At 38.2% G+C, this 20014-nt stretch overlaps 1 protein-coding gene across 1 annotated transcript in view; it reads right to left on the bottom strand.

Moving 5' to 3' along the window:
* The window catches only part of PTPRZ1 (protein tyrosine phosphatase, receptor-type, Z polypeptide 1), a 47603-nt gene that overhangs the window by 18679 nt on the left and 8910 nt on the right, over positions 1-20014 (bottom strand). Inside the window, exons 4-7 of the mRNA XM_010284419.1 lie at positions 17887-18829; positions 11411-11555; positions 4209-4300; positions 799-884 (exon numbers count right to left, since the gene is read on the bottom strand). Of these exons, the coding sequence (XP_010282721.1) occupies positions 799-884; positions 4209-4300; positions 11411-11555; positions 17887-18829 (1266 nt within the window). The remainder of the gene's footprint in view (positions 1-798; positions 885-4208; positions 4301-11410; positions 11556-17886; positions 18830-20014) is intronic.

Raw genomic sequence — 20014 nt, 5'->3', positions numbered from 1 at the left:
AGCAGGAATATTGCAATCATATTTTAAATTAATAGAGATCAGTTAAAAAACTCGTTTCCCTCCCAACTAACTGGTGTAACTGGTGGTGTTAGAAATCACTTGTCAAGGATTTTAATAGCACAGCTTTAACTACAGAGTTTGCCTTTATAATGTTTGTTTTCTGTGACATAAGTTGGAACATATCTATCTTTAAATTGCTTGTAATGCATCTGAATGTGAAAAACAATTAAGTTCATTAATTACATATGGTGACAGTAACATTATACGATGAGAGCACATGTTTCGAAGTTTTGAAATACCTCTTATAAACCATGTATTTTAGGAAAGGAACTGTAAAGCTTTCACTACCACCTACGAAGGCCACATTAGCTCCCCTGTTAATCAGAAATCTTGCCACGTGTACTCATATTTACTTCCACATTTTTTTCTCTGAAAATGGAACAAGCACATGTGGGTAGCTTCTGCAAAATTCACCTGGCATTAATGTTGGAAAAGCTTTAGATCTATAACTATATCTGATAAAGCATATAGATTGCATTATCTTTGCAGTTCATTGACATAATCATTTAGTATTTTATCACAGTGATAAATATTCCCATTTGCATCCCAGTCCTGTTAGCTTTTATAAATCTCCTTAGCCTTTATGCACGAACACGACTGGGCTCATAGTACTCATATTTCCATGCATTTATGAAATTGGTCCCCAAGCCAGAATGTAATGCCCAGTTCTTTGTTCCCAGGCTTTTAAACTTAACATTTGTATGTGCTAAGAAGAAAGGTGACATCATAGAGCCATACCTCAAATTCTTCAGAAAAACCATTACTTGCATGTAAATCTGCAACATGTTTTGGAAAATGCTTTATTGGAATTGCTCCAACATCATCTTAGGGGTGGGAAAAGACAAAAAATATATTTATGAAGAACAAAAAGCTGGTGATATATAAGGAAATTTATATGTAGGCAATCCACAAAACATCCTGAAATAAAATGTTTGGCATGAACTTTGGATATACAACTCCCACAAAAAGAAAGACTCTTTAACACCATTAACATTTCTAAAACCATTTTCTAACACTTAGACATTTCTAAACAGTTATTCTGAAGGAAGATGTAGAAAATGCCTAGCCAGGTCTTGCTCTGTCTTTAAGCCTCCGAAATCAAGGTGCTGACTCTGCAAGATGCTGAGCTTGTCTGTAAATTGAAGCGCACTCACAACTACCTGTGAAGTCAAGGGGAAATGGGAGGATTAGCAGTTTGCGACAAGATGTTCAGTGGGAGAGGGTAGGAGCAGAGCTCTGAATAATACTGGTAAAGAAAGAATGATCAGGCAGAGGAGTCTGGGCACCTTAGACTGATTAATGTTGCACTGGAACTCTGATACAGTACATGGACTGGCCGCAAGCCTACTAAATTAATACAGCTTTATGCCAGTAGCATAATTTTAACTGATGTGTTGCATGTTTGCATTGGCATCCAAAGGAAACAACAACTGATTTTCACCTTTTACTGAGTGAGTACTTCCAGTAGGAATTTTTTCCCCCATTCTCCCCATGATTCTGTGAACACCTATTGAAATAAAAATCTCATGTCTGATCCTGGGAGTACTGCCTGCAAATTTTCACATCAGGCTTTATACTTCAAGTCTGACGTGAAAGATTTAAGTTCACGACTTTCTGGATACCTACACAGACAATATCTGCATTCTCAACCAACAAATGTGATTCATGCAACTTCTGGGTCCTGACACTGACTTCGAATTTTCCATCTGATGTTTGTATTTCAAGATACCTCCTTTTTACTTCATACAAATACAGAAAAAGACTCTTGTGCAGAACTTTCATTAGGGATCATGGCAAAAACCTTTTGTACTTTTAATCTTCTCTTTCCTGCAAATATGTTGTGTAAATAAAGTCATCTGTTCTGTTAATTACCTGTTAAAGGATGACATTATTTCAGCTAGTTTTGGGTCTGAAGAATAATTTTATTTTCTGTTTTTTTGGTTTTTTTAAAGCCTAATGGATTAAAAATATGTTAATTTCATAAATTTGTAATTTCATCACTGTTTCATATGAGAAAAAAGCATAAAAAAAATTGAACAAGGACCTGTTATTTACATCAACAGATGTTCATCATTTAGGCCACCTAATAATTTTAGCTTCCAGTTACCAAGAAATTGTTGATTTGTACTGAGATCCATCTGGTCTTCCACTTACATGAATGGATCTGAATACAAAAAGTGAATTTGTCCAGTCAAGCCTTAAGAGAGGCTGAACAAATGTGTAACACTATCTTCACACTTTGGAGATGAAACCTGGCATAAAATGTTTATTCTAATGATATGCAAACACAGAACCAGAAGGGAAGGTAAATGACCCTAAAAGTGAGGACAGTAAGGGAGAAAGAGATCTCAGGTTTGGTGTAATTACTGTTTTATTTCCTCACCAGTGCTAATCTCCCAATTCAATCACTTCTGACTCCAGGATACATTTTTCATCTGGATAGCAAGTATCACTTGAAATTACTTAAAGGGTGATAGTGGGTCCTAATACTACCCTGTAATTCATTATTCGTTCTGAATGTGTCTTTGAATTATGCTGTGGAGTGCCAGGGCATTTTCTGTGAAGCACTGCAATTCTCCTATCTCTGCCAATGAAACCCCAACAAAAGGAGAACTTAACAAATAACAAGATCTATGAAGTGTGCCTTTAGTCATAGTCATAATACAGAATTAAACTTAGCAGTTTCAAAATGTTTTTCCTGCTCTATGCTCTTTGCCAGTATTATATTGAAGTTATTCTCAGTTGTTGGAAAATTATACTGCTGAAACACTTGTGCAATAGAAAACACAAAACCTGCTCACTTGATGTCTGTTGCACACAAAATAAAACAAATATAGTTCCTCAGTGCTTGCAGTTTTTTCCATAAAATGTTTTACGTCTCTTTAAGTCACATAGAAACACTTTTCTCTTTAAGTTAATATTTATCAGCATTTCAGAAGGAAAACCTCCAGCATCAAAACACGTATTTTAGCACTCAGAATAACTGTAAGTGCAATTCTGTCTTATGACTATGGAATACACTATCTCACTGAAGTGAGTTGGTCAGGAAAAATTGCAAGAAAATTATAGTTGCACTGCAATATTGTTAATGATAGAGAGTAAGAGCAGAGACTTCCTATAATGATTGCCACTTGACATTCATATATAATCACATGTTTTCTGAAATTGAGCTATAACCCTGCCTATTAACTATTTATAAAAAGGTTATGCGTCTCCTAACAATAGCAATCAATACAAGAGGCATTTAAAGATGCCTACAATTCAGTTGCAACAGAAGTCTCATGTTTGGGATTTATTTAATTAAACATGCTTACTAGTTATCTACACAAGGGCTGATTTTTCTCCCCTTAGTCATTCCAAGGGAACCCATCCCCCCTGTGTAATAGCACAGTTTGCAAAAGCATTACTTGCAGAACAAGGTATCCATTTCTCATGGGTGAAAATGTGGCTCGGGACCTGCTGCAGAATTAATATATTTAAGGTATTTTTCATTCTACTTGGACTGAAAAAGCTGGGAGGGCTGCACATGCTCCTCTGATACTCTTTGAGGAAGAAAGAAAAGAAACAGTTTCTCCAAATTACTGGTGGATATGGATGTGAGAGGCTCACGGAGAACTTTACCAGTAGTAACTATGTTAGTAAAATTTGTAAGTTAAAGAAAATGTTGTCATTGCAAACGAAATGCAGATAGATGAGGCATATATTGGTCCTGCTGCTAAAAAGTATAGGTCATGTTCTCTGCATAGGTGATAAATTTAATTAAAGGCAGAAATACAGCAGAGTATGTTGCTGGTGTAATCCTCTACTTTGTTAACAGTGAACTAGAGCTATTCAGTGCAGCTCAGATGGCTGCACTAGAAGTCATTTCTAGTGAGGCTACACCTCAAATGGCTGGAAGGCACAGCATATCTTTGAGACAACTCCGTAAGGTGAGGATATTTCTCTTCTGTGTTACCTACAGGACAGAATATTACTAACACTAGTCTCTGCCTCTATCAAGTGCACCTGGGTTTATTAGTACAAGAGGGTACAAATCTCTGGTTTACAGATGTTATAGTATGTGAAGAATCCATATGGACACACAGAAAGCAGCATCTTCCAACAGGTAACACCAATCCTAACAGCTAACACCAAAACACAAAAAATACCTGAGACTGGGAAGATTGGAGCTGGGGGAGCAGAAATCACTCGAGGTGATGTATTATCTTCTAAATAAAAGTGAGCAGTCTGGAAACATTTCCTAGAGGGGAAGAAACAAAAATAAATATTGCAAAAAAAAGAGCCATTATCTGAGACCTTTTGGAACCCTGGCATTATCAAGTAAGAAAGAAATCACGGTTTTGAAAACCAGTTTTCATGGAGTGTCAAATACTGCTGCTAGAATACATTCCCCCAACAGACCACCAAATTATGCATACAACTTGAAGATACTACATTAACTCAGCATAACACACAGTTCATGCATCTTTACCTATACCAGAGGCAGAAGACAGAGCACATATCAGACATACTGAAAGCTGAAAGAGGATCTCTGCATCGGGAGCTACAGTAGATGCTGCACAACAACTCCAAGTATAAGAAATGCCATTGTCTTCCTTGCTTATCCAAATTCACACACATAATTGCTGTTTCCTTTCATGTGATTATGCTAGCCTGAATGGAGTAGTGTACGAGATCAGTTCTGGTGATTCATCAATAGATCCTACTACAGACACGGACATGCAATAAAAGGCAACGTGCCCCGTAGCAGACAAAACGGTGGCTCTGGAACTACTATGACTGGGGCTAAACAATTTTTTCATAATGTATTTGCACACTGAGGGACATCTTAACTAAGGAGGACTTCCCGAAGTTGACAGGGGAATTTATAACTCCAGGAGATGCTAGCTTTGTTGCAAAAACATTGAAGGATGAATACAAATGGAATCGACCTTAACTATGACCCACAACATTATTTGTATCTGTGCTGTAATCCAGATGTGAAGATAATAAGAATAGCATCTGTTAAGAGTCCAAGCTATTCAAGGGACTAAACAACCAACTGCTGCTGTAAGCATTGCAAAGCCTCCTTAATTAAAAAATCTCCGTACGATTAGACATGCTAATAACAATCTTTACTCTGGGTCAGTTAATCTATTTGAAATATTATTCACTAATCATTAAATTTAAAAATATATACGTGCATCAGTAAAATATCAATCTCATTTTATATTTACAAGATTCTGCTTCTTCAAAGCTGTTTGCTGAAGCTATTACATGACCTTTTGCTATTTTTTGTAATCAATGGTGCTTTAAATTCTTCTGTACTGTTCCTGTATCACTGTATGGATAAAACTCCTCATAACTGTTATATTCAAAAAGTCATTTTGAGGCTACTTTGAGAAATAGATAGGGAATATGTGGATACTGTCATTCTTTCCAGAACCATTCATAAAGACTTTGGTAAGCTTATTTGAATTAAGCCTTTGGGAAACATGCCCATGCTCTTGGAATGTGTTGGGAATTTTCTGTCTTTGTACAATGCAGATTCTCTTAAAACACATGAAAAAGTGAACAGCTACATCAAAGGGAAAATTGTGTCATGCAAAATAGTTCTGGTGATTCACATGACAATTAAATTTGGAGTCCAGCTAGAATCCTCTAAAAGCATATTTGTGATGGCCATAGAGGAGCTTTGGCTTTGCATGACATGTCTGGAGTAACAGCATCCATTATGTACTTAGTTTTACTTAGAAATGGCAGTTTTGGATGCAGACCAAGAACACATTCAGGATGTGATTGGGAACATCTTTCTAATTTCTAAAGAGGCTCTAACATTAGCACCCCATAGGGTTAGCAGCTGCTGAGGTGAGAGAAGCTGTCTCAATGCTAGTGTAATACTCAAACGTTAGTCTCCGGACTGTGTGCAACATGTCTGTAAGAGGTAGGCAAGTATCAAAGTAAGTACTTCAAATCACTAAACACTTTTGGAAAATCTGTCCCTGCCTGCTGGGCACTGAGAGTGCTGATGTACTGTGTTTATTAAAAACTGCAGCAACCAACCAAACATGCCAACCAGCCTGACTGGAACATGTTGCCCAGAGAGGTGGTAGATGCCCCATCTCAGGAAACATCCAAGGTCAGGCTGGACGGGGCTCTGAGCAACCTGATCTAGCTGAAGATGTCCCTGCTCATTGCAAGGGGGTTGGACTAGATGACCTTTGAATATCCCTTCCAACCCAAACCATTCTATGATTCTATGATTAAAGCTCTAAAACCAAAAAACGTCCTCCTCCTAAAACCTATTGCTTATGAACAATGATCATACATAAAGTTTATGGACTATCATTACAGAGTTGTGTCACTTCCTTGCTTGAGAAAAGATTGAGCTCAAAAGAATTTAATTAGCATAATGGCTTTCACATCTAAAGCAGTACTTAAAATGTCCTCATAATATGTCGTACATTCACTATCCCTTACTGAGCCACTGTATCTTTAATCTTTAACAAGTTAATTGTGGCTGAAAATAAATTACACCCTTAGCACATGTGGGAGAAAAATTCATAGCAGTTGACTTAACCTGTAATAAGACTCATAAATAGGCACTCCATCTGCTTCTGCATCAGCAGTGAAAGCCTTCATGACTAAACCTAATGTTAATAACCATGTCTCGTTAATTATCACTTGTTGTTAATGAAAAAAGTGATGACTATTTCAAACTTCCAGACAAAGGTCCCATCACTCAATGTTAACCTGATTATTTAATTTACACCTTTCATCACAGCATTTAGATCTTCAACCTAAAACTGTAATTTGTAATTTAGACACTGCACTTCTTTGAACACATTTATATATGGAGACAGTGCTAAGCCACTGAATTAATTAGAGTGTCTGTATCTGTGCAGGAAGCCATGCAGCAGCAGCTCTTCGGTTGAACAGGAGGGATACTAGATCTGACTGAACACTTAAATGTGAACTGCTTGGGACAAGATGACACCTCAGGCTGCAGAGGACATCGTTTTCCCAGCGTGCAGGCACCTGAACCTTGGCTGAGGATATGTGATTGATTCCAACCATTTAAAGACCTGATGGTTCCAAAGGATCTTTAAATGGATCCTCAGTGGATCCAATGATTCCAATGATTCAATTTTTAAATGGTTCCAATTAATTTTTAAGTGCTTCTCAGCTGAAATTTTGATTTTCAAATTTTATTAACTCATTTATAATTTGATGTTACATAGTTGAGAAGTTTTTCCTTCATGGATGGATGAATGTATGTGGCCTTTGTTAAGTTTAAATCTGTTTTTACTGTGTCTCTGCATGTGTGAGTTTAACTATCCTTACAGAAGGTTCTCAAGTCTGTTCCCATAAACCTAACACAGGATTTAAGGCATCACTTCAAATCATGGATAAGAAAATGAATATCCTTTGACAGCTGTGTTTCAAAGATACAGCGTGGTAGAGGAAAGTTAAAATTTAAATGACTACTCAGGGTGTTGTCTGTCATTGGGTTGGTCATTTCTGGAGGACTGCTGTCGCGTAACTTCTAGGAGGCTTCATGACAGCCAGCTGATATTCACTCTATCTATAGATAGAAATGCAGCTGGAACTGCATTAGCAGTTTGCTGTTCATATTATTAGAGCTAGTCTCTGACTGAGATTCATATATATTTGTCGAAAAAGAATCCTGAATGGTACAGCTCCCACTGACAACTGTTACCATTTTACTGTTTTCCAAGCTCTTCTTATGATAACCATTATAAAAACCGATTTGCACAAATAGCCTGACATTTCTTCCTACACATCATCAGCTTTATGTTCATTGATCACGTCTATGAACTGTTCCAAAAGAGTACACACACACATAAGCAATTTCCAGTATATTATATGGCAGCACAGAGAAAGTTTCAATTTCAGTCACCTTAACAGATAAGGTTAATTCAGCAAAATGGAAATGATGAAGCCATCCAGAAATGAAAAGAACAGAGCAAGGAGATTGAAATATCCCTGCTGCATCTCTGCTGCAAGGACTCAGTCAGGTAGATGGATGCTGATAGAGATGGATAGACTCTAAATTTGGATAGAAAATTCTCCCTAAAGCTGTAAAAAAAATCTATCCGGATGACAAGGCCATTAAACAGGCAAAAGAATCTCTTTGTTTATTCCAGTGTAATCTTAATCTGGAATGATTAAGAAGAAATGAAAGGAAAATGACATTACTTGAAAATTGTTTGAATTACAAAAGATTTGATACACAGAACTAGAGTAGTTCAAAATTGTGTATTTTCCTACTGTCAATTAGACAATCTTTAGACAATATTGCCATTAAAAGTTTTCATTCCTGTCAAGAGAAATGAGTATTTTTTCACAGAAAGATTGAGATTGTGCCTAATGAGATAGTGAAGAGATTGGGGAATTTCCTCAAGTGCTGATTAACAATTTCATGTTAAAAAAAACCTCAAAACCCAAACAACAGATGGTACAGAATTATTTTTCTGATACAAGTCATTCAAGTGAAGAACAAAATAATTTTGCCTTTTTTTTAACCTTGAGAAACTGGAACTTGTCACTCTTTATAGTTATTTAGTTTTAAAACCAAATAACACACCTTTTGCACATTCAAATTAGAAGCTGATGGCAGAAACAACTCAAAGCACTGTTCACTCAAATACCCAGCCAGGATATACCAATGCAATTTTTTTGAGTACTGTTGCCAAAGGAATCTAGAATAACTTCTTGCAAACCTAAACTTTTAATGAACTTTAATAAGTGAAAATAATAGGGCCGCATTAAGAAAAGTATTCGAAAAAGAAACATTGACTGCTTACATCAATCATTTAACAATCAACTAAATCTAACCATAAAAATGCTTATAGACTCTATACTAGTATTTTCCAGGCATAAAGAAAACTGCATAGCAATAATGTTCTGATTTTCCCCAGGCTTTAGAAAGAGGTGAGGGTCTTGGCACCTTTGAAAGAGGGCCACAAAGTCCTACCTACAATATATACAGTTTATGTTTCATTCCTCTGAAATCAGAAACACGTTACTGGTGTTATCATAATGCCAAGAAAATTTTCTGGAGGATTAACAAAAAAAGAGCTCCATATTTTGTTTTGTAGTACACAAGAAATACAGAAAAGATTAAATACAAGTTCAAGAAGATATTACTGCTAACGGGATTTTTGTTTTATTTTGAAAGACCTATGTTACAGAATTGTTCATTCCCAGAGAAAGAATACAAAATGAACACAATGTTATTCGACAAAAACAAGCTTGTAACGTGTAGGATTACTAGAACTGTACAATCTGGGTCTTAAAATGGATGGTGTTTTTTGGCAAATAGAAGAGATTTCAAATACTATTTAGCTTCAGGGATGAAACCCTTTGGAAGATGAATATGAATGTTCATGTTGTGTAACACGAAAGACAGAAAAAGGTTCTCAATATGAAAGTTAGCTGGAAATCCTGTGATGGACAGTATAATTATCCAACTAGACATAAACTGAGGAATGAATTGTGCAATTCTTACAGCAATTAACTAATTCTTTGGAAAGAAGAAGAAATCTTTCTGAAAATTCATTGCTCAGAAGTGTCTTTTCACACCAAAGGCTGTCTGACTCACTAGTACACTTGCCTGGAACAGAGGAAGCTTGAACTTGATTTCTTAAACCCAGTCTGTTCAGGGACAGGACGAATTCTGTCCCCATGTGGGACATACCCTCCTGGGCCAGGTGTCAGAAAACCGGTGTCAGGAGGCCAGAAGAAGAGTCAGTAAGCACAACCCTGACATCATAGCCTAGAGATTACAGTACTCAGGAGCTTGGCAAGGGAAGTCTGGGGTCTAGTGCCTGGTTCTTCACCACTTTTATACATTTCACAGTAAGCAGGATTGAATAGGGAAAAAGAAAAAGAAGAAACAAGCTCTGAAAGCATCCGTGAGGTGTTTGGGCCTGCCTTCCCCGTAGGTCGTACAGCTCCTGGAAGAGCAAGGTCCCGTTTCTTGCTGCCAGTTCGCACGTTAGCACTGCGGAAGCGGTGACAGGGTCGGGTTCCTGGCAACCCCCAAGCAGCAAGAATCTACACGACAGGAAGCTTTTGCAGCTTATTTCCCCTGCCTGGACCACTGTGTTTCCATGCCGGCAACCTGCACGCTCGAGACGGTGTCAGGGTTGTGCATGGATTTTGAAAGCTTAAGCAGACCTGTCCCGAGGAAGGCTCTCCGGCGTGACCTCGGACCAGCGGAACAGAGCCAGACGAAGGCTGGAGCACTGCCACAGACTGTCACACGGCTAACTACGACCCCCGCATGCTTTTAGCTCAGGCCAACTTGCACTATTTCACACAACGCTTGACACAGTTCGGGCTAGCACAGGACAGAGACCATCCCCAGCAGGTGATGGGAATGCAGCCACTCTGTTTTTTTCCCCTGTGGGGGAAGAGACTTCAGATATACAGAAGAGGTCTATGCCATGCCAGCTGGGGCTGGAGAAGAGTTCCCGGTCTGTTTTATTTCACAGTATAGATACAGTCTTTTGCCCTCACTGACTATGTTATCATGACTTCATATAGCTCTCGCCTCTCTTTAGCCTAATTTTTTTTCTTACTGTCTTATCAATTTATTGAGTCACAGAGAAACACACCCGTGAGGGAACCCGCGTACGTGTGTGCACATGAAACGCATCCTTGGTCACCTGCTGAATGGTCTGAAACACTGAGGGGCAATTTTGGTGATTTTGAAAATTTTGGTTTGGCAGAATCACAGAGTAGAACAACTTTTTAATCACAGAACATTGTAAGAGCTACTCAGTAAGATATCTTAAAACATTTATATTACTATAGTACCATTAAACTATCACATTTCTGCCTTGCAGACAATGTCAGCTACAGCACACGCCTACAGTCCTGTATGAACTGCACATTCACATAGTCCTGTTGAGGACCATATATTATCATCCTAAACTGACATCTACCTTTTTAAACTGTTAAAGGATTGGAAAGATAGGAACCAAACCCATGCCATGCTATTTATTTTTCTTCTCCCTCCTGTTCTTCCCAGTGCTCTGCTAAGTCACTTGGCTTCTAGGCATTAATAATCACAAGTAATTCTTCACTGGTATCTCTAAAATATGGAAATAAACTATTTGCAATAGTTCAACCCTCTGCAACCAAAAATAATTGTAGTTGAGCATTTTGGACAGAAACCACTTTATTTTGTCATGTTTATGTCACTGCAGTACTGGGAACAATAGAAAGACCTGGTGGACAAGATCCAGTCCCCCTCCTGTAAACCAGCTCAATAACGTCAATCACATTTTTCACATCAGAGCTCTTTAGAACTGAAAAAAACAACAACCAAAAAACAACTTACCTCCAGTATATGAGAATACCCACAAGAATCACTAGACAGATAAAAGTCAGGGCTGATACGACCACAAGTGGTATAACTGTCTTCTTCTCTGATTCCAGACTCTCAGCTAGACCGATACGAGACTCATGGCTACTATTACTTGCCTCTGCAGTCAGAGAAAATTGAAACAGTCCATGTTTAAACTCTGAGAAATGCACAGCATGAGTGAATGTGTCTTATAACGAGCCTACTTAACACCACTTACCTCTATTTTTTACTATGTACTGCAGCAAGTGTATACATTTGCAAACCAGCTTACAGAAAATTAGCAGATAGAGGGTAAAGCAAAGTGTTCAAGCTTATGTGACTCAGCCTTCCAGCAGTGGAGACTTCTCTTTGTAAGAATAGCAGATTGTTGTTAAAGTATAGGGAAGAAAGTTTTTTATTTTCATCTGCTTATTAGCTGAAAGCCAACTGAGTTAAGGAATCTGAATATACGATATTGGAATGCGTAAAGAACATTTTGATATTAAACTGTCACTCATGTAATGCAAATCACTTCTCTGGGCTAACAGTTTAACAGGAAAATTTTCCTACAATTGTCCCTATGTGCTTGCTGTATTGCAGTTAAACCTTCTGTATTTTAATACATTGCTCATTCTGCAACTTGCCTTATAGACACATCCTGCTTCCTCTGAATCCAATTGCAGTACTTCCTCCCCCAACGATACTGGTGCCAGAATTAAATTTCCTACCTCCATCTTTACAGGTGATCAAATTATTATTTAGATATTGTTTAGGTTTCACACTTCTGTCAGCCTTGTAATGCTGGGTGACAGAAATATTTGGGCATAGGAATCTGTAGGAAGATTAAAACAGTAAATTTTATAATCTCATTAAACAAGGGAACACGATGCTGGATGAGACCAATCCTGCATGTTTAACTTTGGTCATACCTCAAGAAGTAAACACTTCAGAACTGTGATTTTTACACAAAATGACTGATTCTTTCCAATCTGTGACGTTTACTGTGATCCCTGACCTTTATATAAGTTAAAACACAAAAATAAGCACTTTTGCACTTGTTAGAATTAAACCCCTAGATTTTCTAAGAATGTTTTCTGCTTTTGTGAACAGTCCTAATTCAGTGAATGTTCTGTATGGGAGCAGAATTTTGCTGTCTAGAAATCAGCTGCACTCCATTGGGATTTCAAGGAACCAATTCTACATGAATAAAAAGCTCTCAGACAGAAGGGAGGAGGGAGTGGAGTAGGTTCTGGGAAAAAAAAAAAAGACAACAAATCACATGTTCTAAATAGGATGTAAAAACCCAAACAGCTTCATACAGTACAGATTTCCAGGCAGGTCTCTGCTTGCTTCCATTTTCTTGACTTTAGGGGCTTTCAGGGCTTTATATGCAAGCAGGTCTACGCTCTGATGTTGCAGACATCTTCCTGGTTTTAGTTCAAAGTACTCTAACACCCAAATTAATCACTACTCTTTAAATCCTGTAGCTCAGTGGGAAAAGTGATTGCAGTCACAAGTTGCTCCTGAAAAATCTGCCCCCGAGTTTCTGGTGTGTAGGCTAAAATCAGTATTTCCTACTCATTTCAGAAGAAACTATGTGTCTGCATGAGAGATCAGAACATGATCCCTTTGAAGCATTCATACTTGCTTTCCAACTCTGGACTAATTAACAGCGTAAAACCCAGTCTTATCTGTGTGATGACCGCGTCCCTTCAAACTGCATGACCAAATCCTATTAGGATTCCTTCTATAGGGAATGAAGGGCAGAATTCTCCAGTAACGGGGGGTTTCTTGCCTACTCAGTCATCATTCCAGTGATGGTGGCTGAAAAGGCAGTCTCATCTACAGTACATTTCTTTGCTCCCCAATAATTGATGCGTTTGGATCCTCTGCATATTTCTTTACCTGAGCTTCTCACAGTTTTTCAACTGAAGTTGAAAGGTTTAGGTAGCTATAGAGGTCTTATGGAGAAAGCACTAGTTCTATGTCCTAGAACAAGCATAAATATGCATCAACTACAAAGACTGGGAAAAGTTTAAATGATGATTTTTTTTCTGTAACAGTCACAACAAGAAGACATTTCATCAATTGCTGGTGAATTCATTGTAATGTATAAATAAGTTCCCAGCTGAGAGGTTTTTGGTTTTTTGTTTGTTTGGTTTTTTTTTTTCATTTCTTTATAATTGAATTAAGCAAAGATGTCTTTGATTTACAGGAGACCATGTTAGACATGCTCACATTGCATTTTCAGTTTATTAAAAGACAATATTTTGCATCATTTATTGGAAAAAATAATGTACATGAAATGACACTGTATAGTGTCTTTCAATAATATCTAGAAGACAAACTCTAAGTCTGTTGTACTACTACTACTACTCCAGTAACGTATAATCCTTTTTGAGTTACTATCAGTAACTTCAAATGACACCCATTACGTAAACTATAAATCTCTTATGGTAACACTCATTCACATTAGTAACATAAGTTTTGAAATATTGATGTTCTTTATGCTGATTTTTAAAGAAATATTATGCATTTTACACAATGTGGTAACTACTTACCTACTGAACTAATTCACTTATTGATTCAGTTCTATAACACCTACCTTGTTAGGACTCCTACTAATTTCAGTGTTTTCTATTTTCTTTCAACTTTTATGTTTTGTTTTTCTCATTCTACTAGCCCCAGCTACACAGAGTGTCAGTTTACCACCTTTTCATATTAGTATTCTGTTGCTCATGAGTAATACGACCTCATACGATTTAACTGTGTATTTGCAGTACTGGGCTAAGAATTTCCCATGCTTGTGGATTCCATTCCTTAGTGGGATACTGCCCTCTACAGATTCTGTGAGTACTTAATGGAAATTCAATTTATTTTCTAAAATACCAATTTAACCTTGTTTGTTTGTTGTTTTTTTTCCCAAACATCATAGATTGTTTCTGACTTTACTCTTGGATTTTCAATACTCTAACAAGAGGCAATGCAAATTATGTGTCTGAATAATTCAGGTTTTCCACAGTGCATTTTTAAATACAGAGGAGATTCTTTATATTTATCAGGTTTTTATCTATGTGAGGTTCAATTTTGCCTTCTGACCTTATCCTTGGAATCACAGATCACAAATACTCTTGCTGACTTTAAGAGGACTAAATGGTAAAACAGCACTAAAGATAAACAGGCACAGGAGAATCTGGCTCTAAGGATTTTGGAAATAGGCAAATCTGGCACAAAAAGTCTGCATCTCACTGAAATCGGAAGGTGGCATACAGAGTAAGAATGAAGAGGAATGTTTTTATGAGTTAAGATGAATCAGAATCAAACTGAAGCATCTTCTTCCTTGCTCAATACATCTTAGAAAATACAAAACAAAACACAAGGAGGAAATGTGCTGCTGTGACTTCAAAACCAGAATCTCAGAGGTATGTTTCCTCTGGCAGAGGCATGGTTTCACCTGGTGTATTCCCATAAGGGCAGCATTTGTCTTTGCACAGAGAACTTACTTCCCTCTTCAACCTTTAAAACTAAAATGAAACAATTAACATTGAAACAAATTCTGGTTTTAGATTGCGCACTGCCCAAGTTCTGCTGACAGTACGCATCTACCCAAAAGCAGAGCATGAATCTTCTTATTGAAGAATATTTCAGGTGCAGTTTTAAGTAGCCAGAAGTAGCATTCACAAGATAGCCAGCTCAGCATGCACCCCTTGTTCCCCAACGCTTCCTTAATCACCCCCACTGGCACTGTTATGTTCTCCTTTTATTATACGTAGATAAACCTTCTCATAAACTATGGCACAAAAGTATCCCCTCACAGCTTTCCATGGTATTCATTAGACTTATCTATAACTAACCTGCCTCAGAGATGTTGAATACTGACGAGTGATCGCTAGTAACAGATGAGGCTGATGACTGTGATGATCCAGGAGTTAATTCTGAGTTACCTGCTTCAACTGGCCCTTCAGTGTCTCTCTCATTAAGGTCAGGAAAACTGAAATCTGTTGAAGTTTCATTATCATTAAGGCTATCTGAGGTACCTTGGCCAGAACCACTTTCTTCATCACTTGTAAAAACAGCCCAAGACTTAGACTCTGATGCGTTTTGCAATGGAAAATTAGCAGTTTGAATGTGGTTCTCCAAAACTGTTAGGTCGTTGTGCTTCTTAGGTATCACGCTCGCTGTCAAAGTCGGTACGGATGTATAATTACGTCTGTCCATGGCATGGTTTATCTGACTGTCTGATGCAGCAGTGGAAATTGTCTCTTCTTCAGGTTTCTCAGAATGTGAGCTTATAATAAGGTTACTCTGATCCTTGTTATTGGTTACCTTTGCATTTTGTTCCTCTACTATCATATCCTGAGCTTCTCTATGGGAAGTGCATGAGATACAGTTACTTACTGGGAAGCCATCGTCATATTCATCGTAGTCGTCCTCAACTACAGAAGGCCACAAATCGGTACTGGACATGATACTGGGAGACAACCCAGAGGATTCTATAGAAGGAACCAGCAACCTACTCAAAGTTACAGGGATCTCACTTCTGGGAGGAACAGCCGTAACAGAAATATGTACATTTGGTAAAGGAAGAGTGTGACGAATGGACACGTCAGAATCAGAAACAACTGCAGGCATATGAACAGGATCAAAACCAAGTGTAGAACTTGAAGAGACACTGTCAGCCTCACTTCTTTCAAAAACACTTGAAGAGATACGGCTGTCTGCAGGAGTAGCTACATCTGGTAATGTCTCACCTGTTAGGAAGGGAGTTGTTACGGCATTTGCTGCTTGGGGCGGAAAGGCATTTGCATGTCCTAAACTGGTCAGGTGGAATGAAACATCGCTACTGTACAATGAAGGCACAACCTGCTGAACATCTTCACTGTTAAACAAACTGGATGAAACATATTCCTCACTTGCATAAGAAACAGATAAACCTTGAAGTGACACTGTGGGCCTACTAAAAGTGTTTGACAACATATCAGCAACAGAAGGTGCAGATGTAGAATGCAGCATGGTTTCAGTTGTAGCAGAACCTGGTGCCATTTGATGCAATATTTGGTCAAATGTAGAACTATCTTTGGGAACCCTGGAGCTTTCAGCCAATATTGGATCACTAGGCACAACTGCAGCTGTGTTAAGCAGAGTGCCATCGTCAGAAGACTGGAAGGAGGATTGCAGTAATGCTTCGTTACTTAATGTAGCTGAGGTCTCATAAAAGTACAGCTGAGTCGAGGATAACATTTTGCTATAAGCAGGGGCAGAGAGAGCTTGATCTGAGCTTGCACTAAGCATAGGTTTAAGCAAAGTGTCATCAAAGGCTGGAGTTGTAACATGCAAAGGCTGAACGGAAAGGTGATTTTCTGTAAGTTTACTAATATTATGATCAAATATCTTAGTAGTGGGAAAAGCAAGAGAGACTGGAAGGATTCCCTTTGTGCTAGAAACAGGAAGCAGGCTTTCTTGCAGAGACGTATTCTGCTTAATTACATCATTATTAGAAACAGATGTAGAAAGTTCAGGTATCGCTTTACTTTCAGCATTGGAAGCCATTTCACTTAAAGAAGAGGAAATTTGCAGTTCTCTCTCATCTCCATATATAACACCACCTTTTTGAAGCATCTTATTAACATCACTAAACCCAGATGATTCATACGTAATTTCATCTACAGAATCAGAGGAAGAAACATTAAGTACTGTCAAAGTATCTGTATCAGGCAAAAGGGACTCGCTACCAGAGTATGCTTCAGACCAATCCGTATCACTAGACAGAGAGTGCGTAGGCTGCAGCAAAGTATCAGCTTGTGATATTACAGAAGAAGGTTTATGCACCAGTACATTGTTATAGCTGCTAAATAAAGGATCTTGACGAAATACGTCAACAGAATCATGCACAAATTCTGCAGAGTCATAGGAAACAGTAAAGCTTTGGAGGGAGCCCACATTACTAGACAAAGCATAAGGAAGTTCAGACACTGTAGGTAGTACATGCATATTTAAATCACTGCTGGATGGTTCGACTTGAGAAAACATGTGAGTTCTATTATGACCAAATATCAGTGTCTCTGAAGCAGCATGAGTGGTCTGATGTGACACCACATCAGGATATTGAGCAAGGCTTGGCTGTATTAATGTATCACCCTCCGCCAATGTCAAAGAAGCATGCAGGGACACCTTATCACTTGCAACAGCTGGAGTAGCACTTTGTGGAAACATTTGAGAAACTGTATACGAACGGTGAAACATTTTACTACTGAAGGAAGCAGAGGAAAACGTAAGCAAAGGTACATCATCATAGGAAGACAGGGTGGGTTCAAATGACACATCAACACTGGGAAATACAGGTGTGGCATGCAAGGTCACATCACTATCTGATGTAGCAGGGGTAGTGTCGAGCATCTGAGAGTCAAACAATAAAGGGGTGACTAGAGGAAACACTTCACTACTGTAGGAAGGTTGAAGAGGTATCTCACCATTATAGATTGGCTGAGTTGTCTGAGAGAGTACCTCACTGGCAGCAGAAGCAGAACCATATTCTCCAGAGCTTGAAGAGATAGAGTGAGGTGATAATTCAGCAGAGGAGAAAGCAAAGGTAGAATAATGTGGCAGTTCTAAATCCGCATCTGAAGTGTCTTGTGAAACCACTGGGCTGCTGGAATAGGGCACTGTAGCTGGCTTTAATCCCTCTACATAAGCATCAGTGTAACTGGTCTGAGACAATTGCCTGCTATCCGATGTGTCAACAGATTGAGTTGTCAGATCTGTAGCGTTATGAAACCATAAATTTCCGTCAGTTGAAGAAGTATGCTTTGGGGGTGCTACACCTTCTGAAACATACTTAACGGAGCCTTGGGAAAGAACATCATGCATGCTTATATCTGGGCTTCCTGAAGGAAGGGTGTCTTCTTGGGAGGTCTCCTCTGTAACCAGCTGTGCTGAAGAAGTGGTAAGAACCGAACTCCAAAATTCATCAGATTCCTGATGAGGTTTAAAAGCAGACAGTAAGAAATCTTCGTCACTGTGGCCAGTAGTGGTTATTCTTGTTGGTTCAGTGCCTGAAGAAAGGTATATGTATTCTTCTTCCACACCTTTGGTGGAGTCAGTGAGTTGAGGAAGAATTCCAGTAATTGTTCGGGATGCCAAAAAAGGATCTTCCGCTTCTTCAGGAATTTCACTAACAGGTGGAGAAGTAGGGTAATATACTGCTTTGAAAACATCATCCTTACCATGCAATTCTTCTTCTCTTGTTAAATATCTATTTGTTTTAGCTTCACTGGGTTTTGTCCCCATTTTTTCTTGACTATAGCTGGATGTAGTCACCTGGAAATCTTTCCTCATTCGGTTTATTGTACTGTCAGAGCTAGGAATCACTGCAGTTTCTTCATCCACTTCTGTTTCCTTTTCATCAACTTCATCCTTTGAAAAAATATCATAGCCGAAGACAATTAAAAATGTTTACAGACACTGTACACAAATGAAAACCAACATGGCAATAATACATTTTCCTGGCTTCTTAAAAACAAGTGATGCAAACCAAGACAACTCTTGAGAAGACTGTTGGTCTTAAAGCAAAATATTTAGCTGCAAGAACAGGCATCTTCTTCTCTCTTGAAAATATTACTTATTTGTAAAGAAACAAAAAAATCCTGTGTCACAACAACTTCATAAATATCGTGTTACTTCTACTCTGAGAGACAAAATTCACTCATATTATTTATTTACTTCTTTAATAAAGCTATACCTGTTTCCAAATAAAATGAAATCATGTATGTAGTACACATCAATGAAAAAATGGTTTTGCTGTCATAATGTCTTAGAGATTTGCACTGATATCCTGATGTTGATTAAATTGTCATAGTAATAGAATTTGTAAAATACATTTATGTCCTGTCCTTAAATCTGTTGAATCTTCAGAGTTTTCTGGAAAAGATTTCAGGATGGTCAGCATGACTGTAACAGTTTCACAACTGTTGTGAGTGATACCACCTGGTCCCTGTTATGACCCTTTCTTTGCTGAACATCAATAATGATACTTTGTCAAAAATCTGTGTTAGAGTACCGATTTTTAAGGACAGATCCAAAAATTAAAAAAAAAAAATTACATGCCTAAATACAATCAAGATTTAGGCAGTCCTTGAGTATCTAAGTTCAAATCTTTTAGTCCCTTCTCCTACTTTCCCTGATTTTTTTTGATTCAAAACCTCCAATTTTTAAATTTGATTTTTGATCAGAATAAAAAAAAAATGATATTTTTATTATATCAAAAAATATAATGTGGAAGCATCTAACTTGCTCAGTAGGCACTTTCATTTTGAACTAGACACGGCAGCGCCCACCGCTGTGTGCTGTGCCCCCATCTAGAACTGCACCAGAACCAAACCTGTCCAAGCACAACTCTGCAATCAAGATTGAGGGGCACCTTCAGTTTCTGAAGAGACTTGATTTGATAGGCACACATAGCCCTGAGAGACACCACCAGGACAGAGCTTCTTGCAAAATAGAGCTGCAACTCCTTTTTCTTTTGAAGATCTGGCTTGGTGATGTGGTGGCAATGCCCACCTGTTTTAATTCAAAAGCATAACATTGAGAGAAAACACCGAG

Source organism: Phaethon lepturus, unplaced genomic scaffold (assembly GCF_000687285.1).
Source record: "Phaethon lepturus isolate BGI_N335 unplaced genomic scaffold, ASM68728v1 scaffold3803, whole genome shotgun sequence".
NCBI classification, from domain to species: domain Eukaryota; kingdom Metazoa; phylum Chordata; class Aves; order Phaethontiformes; family Phaethontidae; genus Phaethon; species Phaethon lepturus.
This window is presented reverse-complemented; position numbering and strand designations above follow the sequence as displayed.